The 24,498-nt window shown below is 35.3% G+C and overlaps 2 protein-coding genes across 5 annotated transcripts; one reads left to right on the forward strand and one right to left on the reverse strand.

The window, feature by feature from the left end:
- Positions 1-193: 193 nt before the first annotated feature.
- Positions 194-6,012, reverse strand: Rab10 (RAS oncogene family member Rab10). The gene is made up of 5 exons (XM_022072198.2): positions 5,756-6,012; positions 5,133-5,193; positions 4,911-5,049; positions 3,016-3,105; positions 194-1,756 (listed from the first exon to the last, which is right to left on the reverse strand). The coding sequence occupies exons 1-5, from the start codon at positions 5,880-5,882 to the stop codon at positions 1,571-1,573; spliced, it is 603 nt and encodes a 200-aa protein (XP_021927890.1). The 5' UTR covers positions 5,883-6,012; the 3' UTR covers positions 194-1,570.
- Positions 6,013-6,178: 166 nt separating this feature from the next.
- Positions 6,179-24,184, forward strand: LOC110833747 (protein lifeguard 1). Of its 4 annotated transcripts, XM_087357551.1 has the most exons (6): positions 6,179-6,360; positions 6,887-6,965; positions 12,828-12,866; positions 17,103-17,391; positions 18,010-18,280; positions 19,450-24,184. In XM_087357551.1, exons 2-6 carry the CDS (start codon positions 6,911-6,913, stop codon positions 19,807-19,809), a joined length of 1,014 nt encoding a protein of 337 aa, XP_087213677.1. In that variant the 5' UTR covers positions 6,179-6,360; positions 6,887-6,910; the 3' UTR covers positions 19,810-24,184. The 4 variants fall into 4 exon arrangements, with proteins under 4 accessions (XP_087213677.1, XP_087213679.1, XP_087213678.1 ...); XM_087357552.1 differs by lacking the exon at positions 12,828-12,866 and having other exon boundaries at positions 6,180-6,360; XM_087357553.1 differs by lacking the exons at positions 6,887-6,965; positions 12,828-12,866.
- Positions 24,185-24,498: the final 314 nt, after the last annotated feature.

The following is a 24,498-nucleotide window of genomic DNA, read 5'->3' on the forward strand; positions in this document are numbered from 1 at the left end:
TTGGCAGTGAACCATGCAGTTCCTGCTAGGAGGAAAGTAGTGACAGTTGCGTGTAACTATTGTCAGGAAATGCCCTGTAAAATAACACCCCATTACTTGTAGAGGTCACTGAAATTTGTCCTAGATACATAAACACTGAACCTATGTAGCACAATGATGAGGAAGTAAAGGTAAGGTTAGAAATATAGACACATTAACACAATTAATTATATATTTAATGAAATTGCATACATATCTACTGCGATATAAAATAACAATATCCAATTGCTCTGAGAACTCAGAGGAAAAGACACAGATGGAAACGGAGAATTATAAGAAAACTGCTGCATTTTGTACGAAAGCTTGATTGTGCCTGGAAAGTGTGTCATGAATATGTGTAGGTATGTGCAGGATTCAAGCATTTAGTTACATAAGTATAAGGATACACATAACGGGGAACAGTTTAGACACTATTTCCATCTACATTTTGGTTCTGGTATAACACAATGTATGTTTCACAGAAATAAGACTTATGATTGGACACTTTAAAAAAATAACCATAACTATAGGTACATAAGCCCTTGTCAGAGCTGCCCAGATGCTAACTCTAATGCACATCACCACAAGATACAGTCTGTGCAGCACTGTGGACAATAATCTGTTTTTTTTTTGGGACTAAACTCACATCTGAATAACTCTGCACTGCTGTGTCACATAATGCATTTTTCTATTCATAATTACATAACTACTAAACAAAAACTACGGTGAAATCTGAAGATTGTACAACTATCAAACAGGAAATGTTTTCCATGACACTGAACATACTCACTCATATTACAACAGTCCAAGTGACTTGGCATGATTTCACTGTAAAATTAGCATACAGAGTTTTATTTCTTAGAAAGGCAGTCACACCTACCATGTTGGTTTACATAGACATCCGGCAAACAAGAGAAGACACACTTCAATGCATGCACAGACTCCTTGACGCTTTTCCTTATTCGTTGATTTTGTAGCCCAAATAGCAGTCTCATGACTGAATTATAACAGGCCACCTCGAATGTACCCTCTCGCATAAACTGCCTTTATTATGAGCCTGTAGCCACTCAATGGTGAATGATATATTCACACACAAAAAATAATTGTATTCACAAAAATTTCTATAGTAGTAAGTTCACATATTCTAGCTCTCTTTCACTTGAATCGGTGATCCTTTCTCCTTGTGTTTATTGAATCCCACTTCAAAAGTCTGTTTTCTAGCACCATGGCGGCTGTGATAGCTTCTTGGTCAAATAGAGAGAAAGACAGGAAATTCCCAACAACCACGATGAATGTTATCCCTAGCAAATGAGGGATTCACACTGGTCAGATAGCAATGAAAAAGAAATGACCAGCATTGTAGGCTGAACCTTCTCTGTAACAGATTACCTTGCACATAAAATTCCCAAACAGTATTACAATACCAACTTCTAAATGAAACCAATTAACCCAGGAAAGAGGACATCCTCATCAGAACACAAGGCAACATATTCAATATATATAACAAGTAGAATCCCCAATCTTTCTCAATATTTGTTTTGATTTTGTTTGTCTAGCAACATCTGTTTGAACCTCGGTCCACTCGTTTATCTACCAGCACTCGATCCGGCGCCTCAGTAGGATCCTTTCCTGCTGTCTTGTCCAGTATGGCCTCTGCCAATTCATTGAAAGCTCGATCTATATTGATGTTTGCCTTAGCAGAAGTTTCCATGAATCTGATTCCATGTTCTCGTGCAATCTGAGACAGACAATAATTTTGTTGAATCATCAGAAATCACCTGGAGACAATGTCACAAACTTTCAAAAACCCAACTTGGTAAAATAATGACACTTGAATGCCTACCATGATCTTCCAGAAAAGTGCTTCGAAGTAAGATAATACACACTATTACTCTTAAATAAAAATTAACCTTTATCTTACGAGTTACCCGTGTGCTGGGCTTTTAAATCATAGTACCCATTACATGCGAGAGATTATATTAATTTCACTGTGAGGCATGGCAGACTAAACAAACATGCCCATAGCAGTTCTAAGCCAAGTACAGTCAACTCTTGAGACTTTCTACTATCATAAATAAGAAGTATGGGGTTAAATTCAAAGAATCAACTGACACATAGAAAAAATCAAAATAATTGAAAATAAACATAGTAGGTGTGTACATAAAGGCTTATTATGAAACATCATATGAAGGTAAATGTATTTACTCTCAATAGCTTTTATTTTGAGTTTTTAGCTTAAAAAATTGCAATAAATACACTGTATTTTGTAACATACAGCACTCTGAGACGGTTTAAATTCCAATTAAATCCTTATGAGCACGTACACTAGAAGCCAGGGTAGCTCAGTCTGTACAGTGACACTCTAGAGACTGGATGACCGGGATTTTTCTTCTAGCCCATGTCCAAAAAGGCCCTGGGGCCCACCCAGTCTCCTGTCCAATGGGTACCGGGAGTCCTATCCACAGGGGTAAAGCGTGGCCGGGGTGTGACACTGACCATTCACCCCTATCTAGTACTGAGGTTAAGAAGAAGTGGAAGCTATGTTTTGTCAATGTTGTGGTTATTTAGCAGTACCTTTCACTGCAAGAAACTGTAGAACTTAATGAAGAACATCAAACAAATAACTAGGAAACATATCACTACTGAAGACTTCAGGCTATGCATTTGAATCACAACAGGAATTAAATCTGATATTGAGATATTATTGAAGCAGAAGCAGTTTCACATGTCTCACTGAAGACTGGTTATGCCAAAGAAAATTATGAAGTAATAAGTAAACCTATTTACAATTGCAGGCCTAATTTAATACGACTTTTAATAAATTACCATGGCAGTTCAATAAACTACACTCATTTAAGCCTTACAGCCTGTGAACAAACAAGAATGTATGAGTAATTGTCGATACAGGTCTGAAAATTGTTGAGAACTCCAGATGCAGTCAGACAGGTGAAAACTGACATCCCAGGATGCCCAACATTCATACAAAATTATGCTTACCGCTTCTCCTCTTTCTCTGCTCACAACTCTCTTCTCATCCATATCATTTTTGTTACCAAGAATCATCTTCTCAACATCCTCATTTGCATGCTGAAATAAGAATGATAAAATAATGATTCATCTACCATAAAAAACATTTATTCTATACTAAATTTAACCTCTCAGAACTTCATGACACTCTTAGTATGTCGGCCCTGCACATCATATCACTGTCCAACACACTCGGAATGCCATTAATGCCACAAATATTTGGCATTCTTTGCATAATTAATTTTTAAGATATTCCATAAGAATTTTGAACATTCAAAAAAATTAAAATCTATAATTTATAATTTTAATAAATATTTGTGTTATGATAAGGTAAGTTCAATGGACTCATTAATTCATACAGATTTTTGAATATAAATGAAATCAAGGCGACATATATCAAAACTGATCAATCATATCCGTGTATGAGCAACGCATACAATCCTTTATGGTGGATATGTCTAATTTGGGCTATCATAACACAAGTATTTGTAATGATTTCTTGATGACTGATATGTCACTACATGCCTTGGCATAATGTCTATTCATTTCAAAAAAACAATATTTCATTAAGGTTGATTGCCAGGCATTGATATGGAGGACATGATTAAATGCTGTAACTTAAAAAATTCCACAAGTAGGATTTTACACTGTCTGAAGGGGGAAGAAAAAATGCTTCACAAATTTCACAAAAGAATAACACAAAAAGTCATATTAATTTTGGTAGATTTTGATGGTGTAGTACCATGCCTTCAGGATGCAGAAGAACTCCACACAGAGAAAAAGTTACAGTGGAACCACAGTTCCAGAGAATTTGACGTAAATACGTCTCTGTATTTAAATTATATTTACGTCTCTGTAATGTAATTTAATGTAAAGTAAAGTAATGTAATGTAATGTTATCTTCAGTGTCATCCGTCTTGTTACGAAAGCGGATTGTTGACGGCAGTAATGTAACACAACAATGCCGAGTAAACAGATGACGTTTCCTAGGTAACATAACAATGCACGCAAGCTGACCATTGTTGTCAGTCCATATTTACACATTGTTGTCGATTTGTTGATATGGATCTTACACATTTTTCTGTCACTTTTTTGCGGAATGACCCTTCCATATAGACGTATTTACGTCAAAAAAGTTTCCTTTTAATGTTCTTTTTGAGAAAGAATTCTTTTTTACACATTTAGTGCACTTTGAGGTTAAAGTATTATTTGTAGCAGCCATCACTGATGTGTCTCTATGAAGTAATAACTTACATTGTTAAAAAAGTTTTATTATATATTTGGCAAAAAAGAGAACACTACAGAAAATAAAATAATAAACCCTCCTGCAACATCTTTAGTCTTTTGGACATAACAAGACTAAGGACAGTGATCAGTATTGTTGTTATTAAAGTCAGACACCCTTTGGCTTCATCTTGTGCCAGCCCATTTACTCAAGGCATCTGAATTTTCTCTCAGCAGAATTTATTTAAATGCCCAACCTTAAATTATATTTCAATACTGAAAGATAATTCTGATGACAAGGTTTGGAGAACTGGCATATAGTGCCTGGCTGATACACCTATAACACACAGCCTTGGCTTACAAAGAATTACAAGAATTTTGCCAACAAAGGGTACACCACAGTGAAGATATGTTATCTGCTAAAACAGTGGGGGAAAAGAATGGATTTTATTTGTTGGTTTAAGAACTGTGATGTTGGCCTTTGCTTCAATGGCTACCACAGGAAACTAAAATAACTATGGTATGTAAATTACATCTCAAATTATGAATATTTTACAGAACTTGCCCACAAAATCTGAGTAATTCAAATTGTTGAGGTTTAGATATTACAGTCACTTAAGTTCTGCACCGAGTATACTTACCTCATCAATATTTCGCAACCACTTGACTATATTTTCAAAACTCTTTTCATTGGTGATGTCATAGACCAGCATTATACCCATTGCACCGCGGTAATATGAAGTTGTAATGGTGTGGAATCTTTCTTGGCCTGCAGTATCCCTTCAAATAAAATTCATCATTAATACCATTCGATATAAATGAAATAAAGTGCATTCAACTGTAATCAAATTTCAAAGGCTTACCATATCTGAAGTTTGATTTTCTTTCCTCGAAGTTCTACAGTTTTTATTTTGAAATCAATTCCTGAAAAAAATAACCATATGTGTACACACATGCACACAAAACAAGCCTTAATTTAGAAGTTTTATAACGTCACATTCGACATATATGTAAAAGTATAGATGGCTTTACTTTCATAGACATATGCATTATGAAGGTTACAATATAGTTAAATAACTAACATTCAATGACATATTCAAAAAGACTTCAAAACTATTTCACTTACAGTGAACTTCACATATTCAAACAAAATTTTCACTCTCATTTTCGAACACAATATTTGTAAACCGGGTATATTATGTCATAACCAAGAATGTTTTGCCCCACCCCTATACACGCGAATGTGCTATCCTAGGATCTCCGAATTAAACATAAAAACCCAAACGGAGCGCAAGCCTGCACAAAACTGTATCAATTTCGTGCTAAAGGCGTAAGACCATCAAAACTTCATTCAATACATATGACTGAAAGAAATTAGCTGTGTCACCGACGTATTATTTTTTTTAATATGACCACCCACCCTTTCTATGGCAAAAATATAATTAATGGTCTATCGTGCTCCTATTAATTTTAATTACATACTCACCTATAGTTGATATGAACGTCGTTGTAAAGGCATCATCTGAAAACCTAAAGAGTATACATGTTTTTCCCACACCTGAATCACCAATCAGCAACAATTTAAACAAGAGATCGTAAGTTTTCTTCGCCATTTTCCTTAGTTGGTAATCTAAAAGACGTCACTCCTTAGACTTTGGAGAAAAACCGGATGTTGTACTCCGTCAATGTGACCAACGCAATTAGGATTGGTGTGTTGCAGTTTAGCTTTCTTATGGTTGATGTTGATATTTAGATAGGAATCTCTATTTCTGGAGTCAAAAACCAAAGACTCTATGAGCATCAAGGACAACGATTGCATGATGTCTTTCATGATGCACATTTAAAGAAGTATCTCTGGTACATTTGACATATTGGCAGCCCTTGCAGTAACTATGCGCAATCGTGATTTTAAGTTGGTATTATCAGTGGGTTGGCATTAACTGTGATTTGCGTATAGTTGCAAGTTATATTTCTGGACGTTTCTAGTGGAAATTCTGGCGTAAGAGGTAGAATATTAGTGATTATTATTTGTCAGACGATTAGAAGACAGAACGTTGTTGCAGTAGCATCGTTTTACAACTGTTAAATCATGTAAGTATATTAAACTGTCTTATGATTGTTGCACAATATTATTGATCCTGCGTGAGTTACGAAGTCCTGAAATGGTGACTCAACGACATATGGACTGTCACTTGACAGATATATTCTGTTTGCTACTCTTGATATGTCTTGTTCATTTAGATTTTTGAACTAACTGGTATCATTATGGAATAGTTTTGTGTTAACAGCAACAAATTTGAGTATAGATAGCCCACTCCTTTGGCAAACCGAGCGTCAAGTCTTGACGTAGTTGTGTAATTTTCATATATAACCGTGTCTTAATTTCACAGTTTTTGATTTCTTGTCGTTTCTGTAAATAAATACTTTTTTAAGAATTATAATATAGCTGATGATTGAGCATGATTTATAGTACACTATAACGTGAACTTATAGAAAGTTTGCATTCCAAATAGTGAGATGGTATAACAAATCTGTTTTGATTTTTGTTTTGTATCTTGTGGCTGTTTGCAGCTTCGATAGTCTAACAAATCAATTTTTGTTTTGTGTCTTGTGACAGTTTACAGTACAGTCTTACAACCAGATGACTACGTGGGAGAAAAATCCACCAGCAACAGGCTTCTACCCTGGACAACAAGGTTTATATTACAGTTGTCACATTTTTCATAACGTATTTGCAATATATGTGTTATAAAATGTTTCCTTGCTCTTTGCCTATGGCTCAACCAAACTGTTATAAAATTTGTGTATGCATTACAAATTGATGTAAATCTGCCACATTTGGATACATTTTAAACAACTACAAATTGGAAGCTTTGTGTTGGTATTATATCTCCCATCAGCTAGTTAGAACCTGATGCGGTTATAATGATTTAAATAGTCTGTGCTCTAATTGGTGCTGCCACTCTTCAGGGTACCATATTTTCTCGTTATGTAGTCTTAATTATGTGTCATGTTGAATTTTTGTTTAGCAAATAAAACAACAGAAAAATAAAGGATATTGTAATTAACACCAAGAGACAATCGTGATTTCAGGATCAGTTTAAAACACGTTAACAATTCATAGTATTATGTTACTTATTTAATGATGCTCTTTCAGTATCACAGACTATATAGCGTCAAGTGAGAGTATGTTAGTGAATGTCTGGCATTTGCCTGAAGGGCTGAGGATAGCAGGTATCTCGGCTGAGATTTGAACTCGGGACCACCTGAATGTGAAGCCGGAGTGCTAACCACTTGACCATGACATCTGGTTTTATATTATTACTCATCCTTATATAATAATGATTCCCATGCTTTTTGTCTGCGGAAACTTTTCGGCTTCAGCAAATACTAATAGAACTCCAAAATAAGAAACTGTAGGCATAAAATAGGCATAGAATAGGATGATTTTTTCATACTATCTAACATTTAAACTGTGATATGTAGTCCACTTTCATTATATTACTGGATCCCATGCACGCAGTTGTCATATACAAATTATTATGATAAATGTATTTGAATGCATGTCAGATTCCAGTAATTTATAAAATTTTCTTTGTACTATGGACTCTTAATGGTATTAGTATTTCTTGTAATGGTAGTGATGAGAATGATTTAATTAGTAGTGAGAAATATCACCATGTATTTGCATAGAGTTTTAGGAAAAGAAACATTATATTTTAGTAATGGTGGCATACTGGTGATTTTGTAAGTAATATGAATAGAACAAAAATCTCGTTTGGCCATTTTTATACCTTCAAGTCTTTTTTAATCATTCCGGTGTATGGATTACTAGTTTAATTTTCTGGTTTCCTTTTTTAAAATGCTGTTTTCTGAATATGTGGCTGGAAGCAAGGGATAGGTCTGGTAACTAGATATCTTTTTGAATATGTTAAGTAATTTGTACTAATTCAGTGTTTTATGGTGATCTCTGTTCTGAATCAGTTCAATCCAGAGTACATCTTCACATGTTTTCCAATCTTTCATTCTGTTGTAAATGTTATAATTTTTAAGTTACAAACATAAAGCATTCAAAATTCTTGCTGTCTATGCCTGTAGACTCCAGATTGCAGTGAATTTTATGATTGGTTTCTACACTAAAAGCTGTTGTGTGGGTTTAAATTTTGTTCATAACAGTCTAGTGTAACTCGAACCACAAATCAAATTTTATTAGATTGCTTTAAAAACACGTCACTTTCATTTGAATCATATTTGGTATGGTGAATACCTTACGAAACATATGGGTCACTAAGTGGTGTACGTTTTTTAGTTATTGCTACCTCATCATGTACATTGAAACTTGGAGGAAAGCAGTAGTTGTATGTTATAGAAGTTTGGGAATTTAAATCAGATAATGTTACAAGTTTTCTATTAAATTAAATCTTTAAAAGTTGGCATTTTATATTACCAGTTAGTAACAAATTGTCTGTATTCGATCACATAAGGCAGTATATAGGGAATATCATGGTAAGCTGAAGTGAGTGGAGTTTGCTGTTAGGAACTGACCTGGCTACCGAGTTACAGTAGTTTAAATGTGAGCTGTAGGATGCAGCTTGTAGGATTGACTGCTAATTATAGAATGTATTTACTTTTCATGAGATAAAATTTTGTATTGGAGCTGGCGTAGCTCAGTCGGTATAGTGAATGGCTACGGACTGGGCGACCGGGGTTCGATCCCTGACGGGGGCAGAGGATTTTTCCTCTAGCCTCTGCGTCCAGACTGGCTCTGGGGCCCACCCAGCCTCCTATACAATGGGTACCGGGGTCCTTTCCCGGGGGTAAAGCCGGCCGGGGCGTGATGATGACCACTCACCCCCCATCTAGTGCCGAGGTCAAGAATGAGTAGGAGCTATACCTCCACTCCCCCCAAGCGCCTACATTGCGTATAGTGGGACAGCTTTACTTTACTTTTAAAACTTTATATTATTAGAAATTATGTGATCTCGTTTGTCAAGATGAGAGAAAACTTCTAAGTAGATATTATGTGAACTCATTTGTACATATGTTACTGGTTTATATGGAAATGCAGAAAAACAGTTATAATGCCAAATTCTTTATTAATTAGAATGTTTTTACTTTGCTATATACATAGTGTGAATCCTTGAATACTTTAACCTATACATTTTCCTACAGATAATTTTCAGTGGAGTACAGTGTATATTATATCTATTTGAATTTAAAATGTTCTTTTGCATGTGGTCTTCTAAGGATTAACATGTTTGGCATTACCAAGGCCCCGCTATTATGATACTTTGTGTTGTATGCAATGCTTTTGTATTGGATGTTGTGTTCATATTTCACATATATTTTCTTGTAGTTTTGGATATAAATTGTCACAGATTCGATAGTAAGCACAGTTTATAATTGATTTTTTTCATAGCTGTGTCATTTAAATGTGTGGTCTAGTTGTTAAGTTCCGTTGTTCAGCAACTCTAAGTTTCGAACAGCCTCCAGTTCCCAATGGAAATGGCTTTACATAACTGTATAATATTGATACTCCGAGAGGGGTGTGGGCCCAAGGGCAAAGTAATCTGTGCAAGGCCCCTCCACAAAATCTGCACAAAAATTGCAGCTCACGTTGGTACAAAGTTATGGCCTTGCAAGACTACAGTCATATATAACATTTTGGTCTCCGTATCCGTCTTCTTTCCAGTCCTCGCTTTCCTTCAACCTGGCCTTGCTTTTGCAATTTTTTTCATTTCTTCACTCATCTCACAAGTTTAAGAAGTCATGAACAAAATGAGAATGCAGTGTCTTGCATGCTTCTTTTATGCAGAATTGATACAGTTAATCCCATGCTTCAGCTGCAATGTCTATGGTATGTTGGATGTTGAGGATTTACCATTTGATTCCTGAATAAATGTAGCAAATGTCTTTCAGAGGTAATAAGCTTTAAATGTTGCAGTAAGTCCTTGAACCATTGGCTGCAGAAGTGGTGTTATGTTGGGGGCAAAAATATTATTTTTATGTGCTTTTATATCTTAGTTATAGGATTGTGTCCAGTACAGTTATTCATCATAAGATAAATCTTGAAGTCCATCGTTTTGGCCTTGTATGCTCTTACTTCACAGTGTGATTGATCATTAAACTGTTCAGTGAATGTTAGACTTGATATCCATCTTTTCTCATAGACTGTAAGGGAAGATTTGAGAAATTCCCTCATTGCTCTACGATTCTCATCGTAGTAGGTGACAACAGGTTTCAGCTTAAAATATCTCTTATTGTTGTCACACAAGACCGCTGTCACACAATTCTATGCTGCCTTGAAGCCTGGGATCATTTTCTCTTTCTTGCAGATGTTCTTACAGACATACGCTTCAAAAACAAGCCATTTTCATTTATGTCAAACACCTACTTGGTTGGATAACCAACTTCTGTAACTTTTTTTCATATTTTTTAACCAGCCAGTACTCAGAATAAGCTAAACATATTTATTGGCCTAATTTTCTTTGTCGTTTATATTAATACCTGTATGTGGTATTACAGAGAAATTATAATCACACACATTGAGCTTTAATAGTGTAAGGATTTGGGGTTTGTAATGTATCTCTGTATACCCATTTCTGAGAGATCCATTCCCTCCCCCCAAACTCTGGGTCATCTTCATTACCATTTATCTGGTCACACCTTTATATACCATAAAATAGAGAGAGAAAAATGAGTACTGAATAGAACTTCACATTATTTGATCGAAAACCAACAAAGAGCAGAAGTATTGAGAACCAGGAACACAGTTTAACCTGGGATATTATGATATAAGTAGATGTCAGTAGGAAATGCTTGAGGTCTACATACAAAGTTCTTATCAGTAACAGGAAGCATTATCTGGTATTTCTGGTCAGAGTTTGGTATATAAAGGACTGTGCTGTAAATTGCCTTGTATCGTTATTTGAAGACTTTGTACATGTGACATGAGATGCTGATAGTTGTCATATCTCATTGATTTCCATGTCTCTGTAATTTTAATTTTGATGTACATATTTACTTTAAGATATTGCTAAAATATAACGTATTGAAATGCTTGTAAAAAGTTAGTTTTAAAGCTATTAGCATTTGTGTATGCATTTTTTGTTGGCATTACAGGGTTAAAAAGTATATCTTAACATTGAAATTTGTAACTATGTTCTATAAAAAAGTTTTCCTACATGTAAATTTTCAAGTCATATTGTATGTTGTGTAAAATATCTTTTGCATTCCGAAGTCTTGAAGTAGCTTTACTGCATTTTAATATGTAATGAGTAACTAACTTCTTGGAGCAGTCTCTCATGATAGCTGATGGTTGCTCAGCTGGCCAAGACATTTCCCACCTTTTGTGGAATCTTAAGGTTCGTTACTGAGTTAACAAAATCCTGCCACTGGTCCCCGTCATAATCAGATGAATCCAGTCCACATTCTCACATGATATACTGTGATGTCCATATTAATTAAGATACATTTTCCTGAATACATCAGTTGAAAATTAATCTCAGTATGTTTGGAATGTGAAATGTACCATACCATTCTGAATTGTCCTTATAGTTTTTATAAAGTACTTTCAGCACAGTGAACAGGGATATCTCAGTCAGTAAAGAAAACAGGTACACAATGGATGACAAAGGTTCAATTCCTGGCAGAATCTGGAATTATCTGTGCCACCATTGGCCAGTTCTGGGACTTTGCCCAGCCTCATATTTAGTGCATACTGGGGGCTCTTTCCTGAGCATTAAAGTTTCCAGGTCATGGAGCTGACCACTCATCTCTCTTTGATGCTGAGGTGAAGGACGTATTCAGTTACACCTCAGGTTTTTCGTACACTTCATATAATTGAGCTTGCACAGTGGCAGCTTCAGCTAAATCTTACCTTCAGTACATAATGTATGATAAGAACCAAGGTGGCTTGCAATAAAATAATTTAAACATGGTCAGGTGGTATCAGTTCGTCAGATTGCCTCAAGAGTCGAAGCTTTGTGTTTTTTTTAATATTTTGTGCTTTGAACTGTGTGTCTTCTGTGTTTGGTAATATCTGTAACGTTAATCTGTTGCCATCTTTGACACAGTCAAGTACTCACTGCATACATAGTTGACTTTGTGTTAAGCAGCAAGAAGTGAGTGAGATTTGAGGTTATCACAATTGTGAGGATGATGATGATATCGGTTGTAATGCCATGTGGACTTTTGCAGAAACTTCCTATGTCCATCTTCATGGTTTCAGCTATAGGCCCTGAAATGGTATGTACCTGTGGGTCTACATGGCATTAAAACCCAAAAGAAAAGCATTGTTAGTAGGAGATGAGTTTTTTTCAAAATTAAATTCAGAACTTAAAGGATAGATCTTTCCTCTGTCTTTCCTGTTGTATATTACAGTGTTTGCTTTACAACATTACATTTGAAAATAATTGCATTTTTATAGAAGTTTAAGTACATATTAAAAGAATATTATGTATTTTAATCTAAATCATAGTGTGTAGTTTGTGTACGTGTTATACAATAATTAAGGCTGAAGTGCATTGTCATAAAATTTCCCTCTTTGTCCATGTTAGCTGCCTATGGAATTTTCACTGTGAATCCAAATTTGTCAGGTTGGTGGGATTTATAATTATAGAAAGGAAATTCCAAGTAATTATAAGGTATCGCCATAGTCTGGTTTCCTACAGAAGACTTTTAAAAGTCTTTCATCCCTACTGCTAATATACAGTGGTTATTTATTGTGTAGTGTAATTGAATTTTACAAGGCCAACATTCTGTTTATTATTCTGTGGTATTAATATTTCCATCTGCCCTTACAGATTGATATCAAAATAGGTCTTACTGCCATTCTGAACAGTGTGTCAGTAAAATAATGGTGGGGTAACAAACAGTCATAGTTTTGGAACAAAGCACGATAGAGACATGAAATAAACGTCAAAATAAAGAGAAACTCTCCAAGAATCTTACCTGTTCAGTAGATTTTGATATGCGCTCCTTTAGTTGCCCTAAAGACATCAAGACGATATTCAAGCTCTTGCCATCCACGACCGAGAACATCCGGTGTGATAGATGAAACAGCTTAAGTGATCCGTTCTTTCAAATGGTCCAAATTTATTATTTGGACAGAGAACACTTGTTGCTTCACATAACCCCACAAATAAAATCCATAGGGGTAAGATCTGGAGAGCGTGGAAGCCAGGCTATCCACCCTTGTTCGACCCATCACTGAGGAAATGTTTGGTTTAGGTAATCCCGCACAAATGTGGCAAAATCTGGAGGAGCTCCATCTAACTGGAGAATGAAATTCTCCAGTATTTGGAGCACTGCAATTCAGAGTTATTGGCCCCTTCTTTTTTGCTGAACAAACTGTGATGGGAAAGAACTTCCTGGATATGTTAGAAGGGTTTGCAGTGATGATGAGTCACCCTGATGATGGAGGCAGCAATGACCTCTGACATTTTGATAAACTTCTACCAGACTACATTGAGCTACAACCCAGAAGACAGCCATCTTCAGACTCACCACTGTGAAAACCACAAATCCTAAATATCAGGATGTTCAAATCAAGGGGCATGAATGAAAGTTCTTTTGTAAAGCTTGAAGTGAGGAGACCACTTTGAAGATCTAGGTGTAGGTGGCAGGATAATATTAAAATGGATCAGGGAAATGAGTTTGGAAGTGTACAGGTAGGGATAGGTGGCGAACTCTTGTGTCTGTCTGTCTTCTGGTTTGTAACTGTGTAGTCTGCTAGAAGTTTACCAGTATTTCAGAGGTACTTGCTGCCTCCATTATCAGCCAACCCAGAAAACAGTCATCTTAGGGTTTGATTCCTGACTGGGGCAATGAATATTTCCTATAGCTTCCTATCCATTAGGTACCGAGGGGTAAAATGCAGCCAGGGCATGATGCTGATCACTTGTCCCCATCTAGTGCTGAGGTAAAGAATGAGTAGGATCTGTACCTCCTTTCCTCCAAGTGAAATTGTTTGTTAAGGTGATGGTTTCGTAGAATGTGGAATAACATTATTGCAGCTTCACAATATCATATGTTTGTAATAACTAAGAAAATGTTGTTGGTCGTGTTCTTCTGGAGTGTGTCAGGGTTCTACCTTGAAAGTGGAAATAATATGTTCCTCCATTACATTGGTAACCACCTAGAAGACCACATGGTCTCACAGCCGAGGAGGTTACAATTAATATTTTCACTGTCATGAGGGCTTCATATCATGTAATGAATCATGGGTACTAAGCAATAAATTCTGTACTAAAATTTTTTTATAGGAGACCAGGCTATGCTGCCAATATGATGTCTAGTCAGTAGTACTGTTACACTACTGCACTGTAGCATTTAGTTCTACATGGGAGGTGAAACTTCCATATCGAATTTGTTGGCACTTGCACACTTGGTTTACAGACTTCATAGTTATTAGGTCTTGTAAGTGGTTAATCCTGATTTTGGAGTCTTCATCCTTGTTTTTCTTTCCTCAAGTCCTAGCCAATATTTTTTTCTTTCTTTTTTGTAAATCTGTTTAAATAACCCCAGAATGTGATAAAGTAATTTTTAAATTGCCTCATTTGTATCTGCCCTCCTCTCTTTTGCTGACTGGTTCATCATATTTTCCTTACATTACTTTTTATTTACAACAAGCATATTAAACTTAGCATTATATATGGGGGATAAAGTACCTTATACAGCCATTTTTTGTTCAGTTTCAAACCAGACTGTATGTTCATTTTAATAAAATTTTGAGTTTTGCTTCTTTTACTTTAATTAATCCAAGAGTATTGGTTTTTGAAAACTGTTAGTTAACTTAAAATAGGTAAAATAATTTTGGAAATATTTTGTGCACTCAAAATACTAGAATTCTGTTATTTGATTATAATCAATACAGTTATTGGCTTAAAATAAGTTAATATTTTAGTGTAGTGGGAAGTACTTCAGTTAGAATGGAACTTTTTAAATTGTGGATGAATTAGTTTGAGCTGGTAGTAGTTGCATAAGTAGTCTTTTAATTAATTTTGGCCTTTTTTGCTTTATCTTTTTTTTAAAAAAAATTGTTCTCAATTTGTCAATTGTTTTATGTTGTATACTCATGATGCAGACCAGTTGCTGGTTGCTATGGATACACAGCTATGAACCTTGGTTTATGTAAATGGTGGGTAATTTCTTGACCACCTGCACAACTCTTATTTTTTCAAGGTCTTCCACATAGAATTATCTGAGTGGCTCTAGTGTATTGTATCACCACCACTCATTAAGAGTTTCATGTATTATGCATTGCTTGCACTGTGCATGAAATGGTTGCATATAGTTTTGCTCATGTATGTCTGTCCATCTGTCTGTCTGCATGATTGAACTTCAAAACTGCTGGACAGATTTGAATGAAATTTGGTATTCACGTTGGGGACAGCCTTATATGGCACTTAACAGTTTTTTTACAATTAGTAATACTGACATGATGGGAAAACAAACTTGTAGGGTGGGGGAAACATTATGGCCACTTGCAGTAGGGCCATACAATGAAGTGTGGTAAAGGATTTTCAGAAAATACATAACTCTGGAAAAATAGTTATTTGTTTTACGTAAAATAACGATGTGGTGGCTGCGTAAATGAAAAAACAATTATTTAGCCTTGGCAGGGAATTGATCCCATGACACCATGAGTATATGACCAGTATTCACACCTAACATACCTTGTGACTATCGGTATTGATTTATCTTTAAAAAAAATACATCAGCACCATATGATTTGTGTAGTTGGGAACAAATTGTTTAAGTATCTCAATTATCTTTTATTGATAATTCTTAATTTGCAAAGTATGCATGTATGTATTCTGATAGATTACACTTTTCTACTCTTATTGTATAGATCCTTGAAAATTGTTGCCTGTTCATAATAATTTAGGAATTATTTTAGAATAATTTTTACTCTCTTTTTGATGCATTTTATTTTAAATATTAATACTGAGATTGGGAAGTATAGGTCAGTGCAATGAGTAAGGCTGATATTCTATAATTTTCATGGACCAGTAACTTGCTAAAGTTAGTAAAATGATCTGGCCTGTGAGACTAAAAATCTGTCAGTATGTAATAACTATAACAAATCAAAATTATTTCTTTGTTTTTTTGTTTAGTCTTTTCATAGGTAACTATTTGAAATCTGAGTTCTTCAGAATAATTTTGAATGCATCTCTTCTTTGGATTTCAAACTGTTTTAAGTTTTGTCATAATTGAATGCTTTTCAGAAAGATGATACTACTTCCTTGGTGGTGGATCTGCCCACTATACGTTCTGTATTACTGTTAGAAGTCACAGAAATATGCAGGCATGCACAAAATGGTATTTAACTTGTTTGTATTTCTAAGACTAAGTGACTTGGATCAGTGCAGTCCTTACAACTGCTTGCAGCTTGAATGTTGCTATGTGCTGTTTTATCTCAAAAGTTATGGTTTCAAAGTTAATGAAATGACTGGCTACAGGGGTTAATTCATTGCACGGATAGGAACCTTTACATTCTGACCATGTCCAGATTTGTCCTCGAGTCCACACATCTTAGTGACTGGTACTGGTCCTCTTTCTGTAGGAAGTAGAGCAGCTGGAGGTGAAACTGGTAGTTTACCTCATTGAATGCCAAGGTTAAGAAAGTGTGAGGATTTTCCTTAATTTTTCTTATATGCCAATACATTGTAGTGAAATTTTGCTCTTTGCCATCTTTCATTGCTTTCTTGTAAGGGTAGTTAATTAATAATTTCTACCCTGTTATTAGTGATGCATGGTAGATGAGGAACATAGGAAAAGTATAATATGGAGGTGATAGAAACTGAATTAATTCCGTGTGGTGCTTTCAGATCAGCAGGGTTACTACGGAGCCCAGTCAGGATATCCCGTTCAGCCTGGTTACCCAGCAAACACAAATCAGAGTTACCCACCTCCATATACAACCACTCCAGGCTTTGTAGTGCCACCGCCAAGTGCTCCTCCGTACGGACAGGTTCCAGTAGGCTCCGGACAACCATACGGCACCACACCAAACCAACAAGCCATGTATGGAGCATCATATGGTGGGGATGAGCCCCTTACAGAATCGGTTGAGAACTTTGAATTCTCTGACAAGACCATTCGCCGTGGGTTTATAAGGTAACAGTATAATAAAGTGGATTGTTTCGAAGGTTAGGTGATTTGACTAGATGGTAATGTAATGCTGCTAAACAGAAAGTTTGAAAGAATTTTGTTTGAGAAAGGCCATATAGATTGAAGGGTAATATTAAAGTGTAAATTAGGGAAATAGGTTATGGTGTGTGTTTTTCTTTTGGATCATTATTATTTAAAATTTGAATACTTAGGATAGTGATACCTCTAGTCTCTTATTTGTACTGATTTATTGTTTGTCATTTCTATGTATGTCACAGATTTCAATAATGTATTTCTAACTTAAGTGATAAGACTACTTGTATCGGTCATTGATGTACATCTAAAACCGTTGGATACTGAAAGGTGTCATTAAGTTATAGGTGAAGAATATTAGATTAAACAGATACAAAATAAATTATTCTGAAAGTCATATTTGGCAGTTTTAAATGCATATTAGTGATTGCAAGTAATACAACAGTGATAGATAATTTTAAGTTTAACAGTAACAGATTTAAGCCTACCTGTCCACTAAGAATATTTGTGGCGGAATACCGTACTTTACATTGTACTGTTTTCTTATTGATTGACCACTGGTGTTAAGATTAATGTTCATTGTTGTTTCAGGAAAGTGTATGGGATTCTAATGGTGCAGCTATTGATTACAGTTGCGTTCATTTCATGGTTTACATACCATGATGCCACAAAACAGTATGTTAGAACTCATCTAGGGATCTGGTGGGGAGCTTTCGCTGTAATGATCATATGTATGATCACGATGGCCTGCTGTGGCGATGTACGACGCAAGTCACCTATTAACTTCATCTTCTTGTTTTTGTTTACATTAGCAGAAGCATTCATGTTGGGTGTTGCATCATCTACTTATGACACAGATGCGGTATGTTACTACCATTGATGCTTGTTATATTTGCCTGCATTCAGTTAGAAATTAAATTAATTGATATTGGTGAAAATTATTATATAATTGGTACACCGCTCCCCGGTTATACTGCGGGGTTTCAGGGGGCAGGTTTTGACCTGCATTATAAGACAACCGTGCTATAACCGATGCCTACAAATTTAATATTTTTCTCAGAATTTTTTCCAACAGCAGTGTCAGGCAGTAAGACACGCGGTATATTCGAATCTGCTGTATAAACGACGGCGTTATATCTGGGGAGTGGTGTACTAATAATCTGATATTTTTGGGTGACTAAATTAGAAAGGATAACATGAGCTGAACATGTAGCATGCATGGAGGAACTGAGATTTGGAATAATTTTAGTTAAGGAAATCTCATTTGAGGTGAGGAAATTAGAGAGATTTAGGGACATGTAGAAGGATAGTATTAAAATGAATTGTAGATAATTACGTTGCAAAGGTGAAAAATGTCCCAGAACTGGTTTCATTGATCAGATTATTTTACGATAATTGTTTTGAACCTTAACAGGAAATACATTTGAACCATGTGAATAACTATCACTTGCTTAAGGAAGATCCCTTATCTAGGATTTATAGGCCATGTAATGAAGGTGAATTAATATTAGGTATTATGTACAGTTTGTGGAATGAGGATGATTGTAAACAGTGGTTAAGGAAGTGATGATTGTTTATTAATTACAGTAACTCCCCAAAAGTTACAATGATTTCTATATGTATATATGTGATATTTGAAACATGGAAGTTGGGCATATATGAGAGGGTAGTATTAAAATGCTTCTTAAAGTTATGGGGAAGGAGTGTGTGGATTGGTTTCATTTTACTCTGGTAACAGGCTGTCCCGGACATAGAATTGAACCTTTTGTTTTCATAAAAGTTGGGGAATTTCTTAACTAGCAGAATGACTAAGCTTCTCGGGAGAGACCATGCTCCTTGGAGTTTCTTATATATTGATTTACAAGTAAGTAATAGATCTTACCTTGTTTATGTGACACACAAAGAGCAAAGGTTATATAAGTGTTAAATATTAATTTTTTTAAAGTCTTGGGAAGCATTAGGAAATAAGGAAGTTGTGCGTATTTGCTTCCTTTCTTCTGAGCGATTGATCACTGTTCTGTATTGTTTCAGGTCCTGATGGCTGTTGGTTTGTGCGCCGCAGTTTGTTTTGGTTTGACCATGTTCGCTTTCCAGACGAAATGGGACTTTACAATAATGGGAGGTGCTCTGTTTGTTGCTGTCATTATCCTCATGATCTTTGGCATTGTTGCAATTTTCATCCCTGGGAAAACCATAACACTGATATATGCTTCATGTGGCGCACTGCTGTTTTCTCTGTATCTTGTTTACGATACACAACTTATGATGGGTGGAAAACACAAGTACTCTATATCGCCAGAAGAATACATTTTTGCTGCTCTAAATCTGTACCTGGACATTGTCAACATTTTCTTGTATATACTTACCATCATTGGAGCATCCCGAGATTAGTATGCCACTTCCACTTCATTATTTCATTCTTGAAGCAGCAACTTGGTATTGTAGCAATGTAGTATTAGAATTCTGTCAGAATAGGAAATGGGAGGGTAGGTGCATCCAGATGTTGGCTGTTGCTTACATTTGTGGCAGCTGATGTTCATAATATTGACTGAAATTTTGTGACGAGGGTTTTGTTGTGGTTTCGTTCTAATATGGTACAGCAGTTATTAAGTTTCAAGAAAATAGACAATTGTTTCATGAGATTTGAGGTTTCCATGGCAGTGATGATGTGCTTCTTGGTTTTGATGCTTTGTGGACTGTTTGGTAGATGCCACTGTTTCGGAGAAATATTCTGTCTCCATCTGCAGGGCTGAAGAGGGGCAGAGGGAGGATAGGAGAGAAGAATTCAGCCCTTTTCAGGGCCCCACTAAGTGGGATTGATTCCGTGGTGAGAAACTCTCTCCATTCTTGATGCATGCTTGGAGTCTTCCTGGCTTAGTCTCTACCTCATTCCATCCTTATTGACCCGTTTCTTCGCACTTCCCTTCCTTCCCATGATTCACAGCATCATTTCTTCAGCCCTGAAGATTGAAACAGTGGCATTTATTGTTCAGTCCACATGGTGCCAAAACCCAGAAGATAATCATCGTTATAGACATTTGTCTTGCTTGTTTACTTGAAATATTTCTGTAGTCAACTGTTAATGTTGTTGAAGCTCATTGATACTTTTGTGCATAGTACTTATGCTCAAGGTCTACCAATTGTATTTTATGTGATTTAATTTGACACATAAAATTCATTTATAAGTCTTAACAGAAATTAAATGCATATTGTTTCTTAATGAATAAATCATGAAGGAAAAGAGATACATTTAAGTTTCTTTACCGTGTCATGATTTAGCTTCACAGAAAGCATTTCAGTTTCCACAAGAAGAATGTTGCTGTTAATTATATATTACGGCTTCAGCAGGGATTTTTGATTTGGTTCTCACAGAAAAGGAATGTTGACTTAAAAGTTGCTCAGAATACTTCATAGTTTTGCTTACAGTGAGCTATGTAATAATTCTATAGTTAGACACTTACTGAACATGTAGCATGTGAATCTTCTTCAAAATGACCATTCTCTTTTGCATGACTGTTTCCTGTTTGTAATTCTTAAAATAATTCATATGAATGCTCCTAAGGTTGAATCAGAAGTTGTGACTTCTGATTCAACTTCTGATGATTGAGTTGTCGCCCTTGGTGGACTAGTGGTTAGCATGCTAGCCACTGGACCCATGGTTCACGGGTTCAAACCCGACTGAGGTCGATGGATTTTTAAGGGTGATAAAAATCAATAGCACAACTTCCTTCAGAGGGTAAGTAAAGCCGGCGGTCCCATGTCGTAGATTTACGGCATGTAAAAGAACCTTGCGAGCATGAATGAGATGTTTTGTAAGCAAAATTCAGTTGCCATTTCTCACCCAAGTCTCTCATGATTCAATGCTAGATGGTTCTAGCAGACAAATCAGGATTGAGTAGAAATTTTGCAGAGGCAGTGGGCTTGTCACTCACTGCTCATAAATGCACACTTCAAAGACAGAGACCTCCCACATGGAAGGAGTCCAAGGCTCAACTCAGGCTGTCATGCCATAGAAAGAAAGAAGAAGAAACAATGTTGAGTTATGTTCCAATATGTGTGTAATATGTTGAGAATAAAATGGACACTGTGTATAGCTGTCAAATCAGTGATTCAGATACTTGCCGGTTTTCACTTGAGGTGTTTTGTTTTACATAATTGTGTAAGCTGGACATTAAATACATTCCCCAGAGATTCCTTTTGTGATATTGCTGGTTGTGGCTGCAGATGGATTGTAATAGATGTTTAAATTATAAAACTTTTGTCTTGGTACTTCAATATTGGGGGATTTTACCAGCTGTGGAAACATCACTTCCCAGTATGGTATTAGATTTGTTTGTACACATTGCCTTTTGGTTTGTCTAGTATGATAAAACAGTTGAGTTAAGGAATTTGTGAACTCAACCTTGAGTGTTTCCAATTTGTTCATAAACAAATAATGGGTAAACAAATAATGAATGAAGTAGCTTAGCTGTCCTTTATAAAATTCATGTAGGAGTTGTCGTAGGTAGGTCAGTGAATTAACTAGTTCTCACTGCATCTTTAATTTGTTATGAATATTGCTGTTTCCTACCATGTGGATACCAAGTTACAAACCTAGTCAGATTTTCTTTTCTTTTGTTTGCTACTTAAAAAAAAGCCACCATTTGAGAACTCGCTGGTTTGTATGTTCAGTTTATTTATTTTTACTACATAGAGTTTTGAGTGCATTCCAATTTTAAATCTGATTGAGGAATTTTACACAATGCTTTTTTTTACCCATATTAAATTAAATGTAATATTAGCCACGATGTCTGATATCGATATGAAGGTTCATAAAAAATGCAGTGTTGTACAAAACAGAACAGTGGTATGGAACACATTATAGTTCATTACATCAGACATTTAGAAATGTGTTAGAAAATAAATAGTATGCAGTAAATCAGTTAATTGCATAATGCACTAAAGTCAGTCTTGTAATTAGAGTTCATTTATATCTAATGGGTTGTCGGAATAGAAAGTCAGTATTTGTTTACAAATATATTCTGCATGAGTTGAGTTATATGTGTCAGGATTTTCAATTCTTTTAAGATGTTGAACACATTGGAGATGCTCACACAGGAAGCATGTAACCCTATACTATCTCTGAAATAACCTATGCAATTAAAGTTTGTAATTTCATTTTGGCCTTTTGGATTATGATTCTGTGTATCCTTGTAATTGGTTCTGCTCATCCTCCACCTTGTTCTTTAGGTGTGTTATTAGGTTCTTCCAAAACAACTATGTGGTGTCATAACTCAGAAGACCACAGTCTGACATTTTCCCATTGTAAAAAACTTAAATATCACAAGATGTTTTTGTTTCATGGTTATGTGTCTTTTGTCACTGTTGGTGTAACCCATTTAAGTTACTGGGTTTTGGTGGTTTCTTCATATTTAGTCAGCCAAGTTCAATTAATAGTAATGTAACAGGACTTGTTTTGCCAGTAAGCAGACTATACGTTGATAGGGCTGCAGATGCATATTAATTAGTTTGACTCTTGTGGTTCATGTTGAATCTGCTTTTGGTGATCGGCATCGTGGAAATTTTTTTTTCTTTCAAAAGTGGACTTGTGTAATTTTGCTAATGACTGTTTCTGTTATTGACAGCTCCTATATATTGCTTCAGTCAAAATAAGTTATTCTCTTGACTGGAAATTTGTTTCCGGAATAAACTGTCAAACTGTATTTGATAGCAGGTAAGAGATTGTGCATGCAGAGACCAGATATGTGGCTAGAATTGTGTAACTTGTAATAAAGCAGACCTTGAAGGATGAACTGTGTTGTATATGTATTGAGAATGAAGAAAATTGCAGTTCAACAACCCAGTGCAGAGGTGAAGTTGTTGATATGTGTGAAATGAATAACTTGCTTTATTATTCCAAGTTTACCATAGATGGAAATGTTATAAAGATGTTGTATCCCAAATAAATTCAGAGATATTGATTTCTTTGGTCTGCTAATTATTAAATAAAATTTATCAATTTCATACAAGTCTCTATCAATTTAGAAATCCAATATAAGTAATTTTTTAACGAAACTGTGGAGGAGGGTTATAAGACAAATATTTCAGTTACAAACAAACTGAATATTAATTATAAAGAAAAAAATAGGTAAGAATTCCTGCAGTTCTTCACTTGAATGTTTTTTCCCCCTTCGGTTTACTGTATTTATACTGTATATGGCCAATTGAAGTTCCTTTAAAGTATAGTATTATAATGTAATTCCTACAATATGAGTGTTAAACATGGCTTTTCAACATGTTTTAATACAAGTAAAGTATTTCTGTTTTAACCAAATATGAGTCCAAAACTTTTGTTGTTTATCTTCAGGATAACTGAATAGTTTATATTCACAAATCTGTAGTAATCTCCAGAAAATACAAAAGAATATGAAGTGTAGACTTTCATATTATGTCTTTTGCACTGGAATTTGTTACCTTATTAATGTGTTGTTAGATGACTAGATTCTTACTGCTGTGTATGTCATTGTCAAAAACGAATATAGAAAATCCATGTGACTTCTATATCTGTTCAATGCTTACAGCTTGCAACAATTACTGCATGTGTTGCTTTCTGGTAAGTTGAATGCATTGCAAGTTGGAGATATTTGCTTCACAGCATGTTGTATGAAATGTGTTGATGTGCTGTAGGTCTTAGTAATGAAACACTTTAAACTTATGATTTTAATAACAGTTTTTGTATGTTGTATGCTGTGTAACAGAGAAAATAAACTGTCTTATGAAAAAGTCACTTTGATGTGTTATTAAAAAGTTTTGATCCACTAGGATATTACAGGCCCATGTTTATCAGTCAGATAGATGTTCAAAACCAGCGGTAGATATTGCTGACTAGGCAACAGTTTTGTTTTCATTGTGTTGATTTGGGCTGATTGTAATGCATCGCCAGGATTCCATGCAAGTCAACTAGACATTTGAAAAGGCAATAGGTATTGCTGACTCCAGTTTCTTTAGGTTTTTTGTAAGTATGTAAGTTTTTTGTAAGTGAACGTTTTGTAAAAATTTTCTGTTTAAATTTTTTGTTATGTTTATTGATGTTGGTGGTTT

Source organism: Zootermopsis nevadensis, unplaced genomic scaffold (genome assembly GCF_977971745.1).
Source record: "Zootermopsis nevadensis isolate Lab colony 2312 unplaced genomic scaffold, Znev_1.0 Znev_ptg000028l, whole genome shotgun sequence".
Lineage (NCBI taxonomy): Eukaryota > Metazoa > Arthropoda > Insecta > Blattodea > Termopsidae > Zootermopsis > Zootermopsis nevadensis.

What these genes read in the sequence shown, in the direction of transcription:
- Rab10 (XM_022072198.2), bottom strand. Translation starts at nt 5,882, where the DNA reads ATGGCGAAGAAAACTTACGATCTCTTGTTTAAATTGTTGCTGATTGGT. An exon ending in GGTTGCGAAATATTGATGAG is followed by an intron (nt 3,106 to 4,910) that starts GTAAGTATACTC and finishes TTCTTATTTCAG; the next exon opens with CATGCAAATGAGGATGTTGA. An exon ending in GCAGAGAAAGAGGAGAAGCG is followed by an intron (nt 1,757 to 3,015) that starts GTAAGCATAATT and finishes TGTCTGTCTCAG; the next exon opens with ATTGCACGAGAACATGGAAT.
- LOC110833747 (XM_087357551.1), top strand. Translation starts at nt 6,911, where the DNA reads ATGACTACGTGGGAGAAAAATCCACCAGCAACAGGCTTCTACCCTGGA. An exon ending in TGTGAATCCAAATTTGTCAG is followed by an intron (nt 12,867 to 17,102) that starts GTTGGTGGGATT and finishes TGGTGCTTTCAG; the next exon opens with ATCAGCAGGGTTACTACGGA. An exon ending in ATTCGCCGTGGGTTTATAAG is followed by an intron (nt 17,392 to 18,009) that starts GTAACAGTATAA and finishes TTGTTGTTTCAG; the next exon opens with GAAAGTGTATGGGATTCTAA.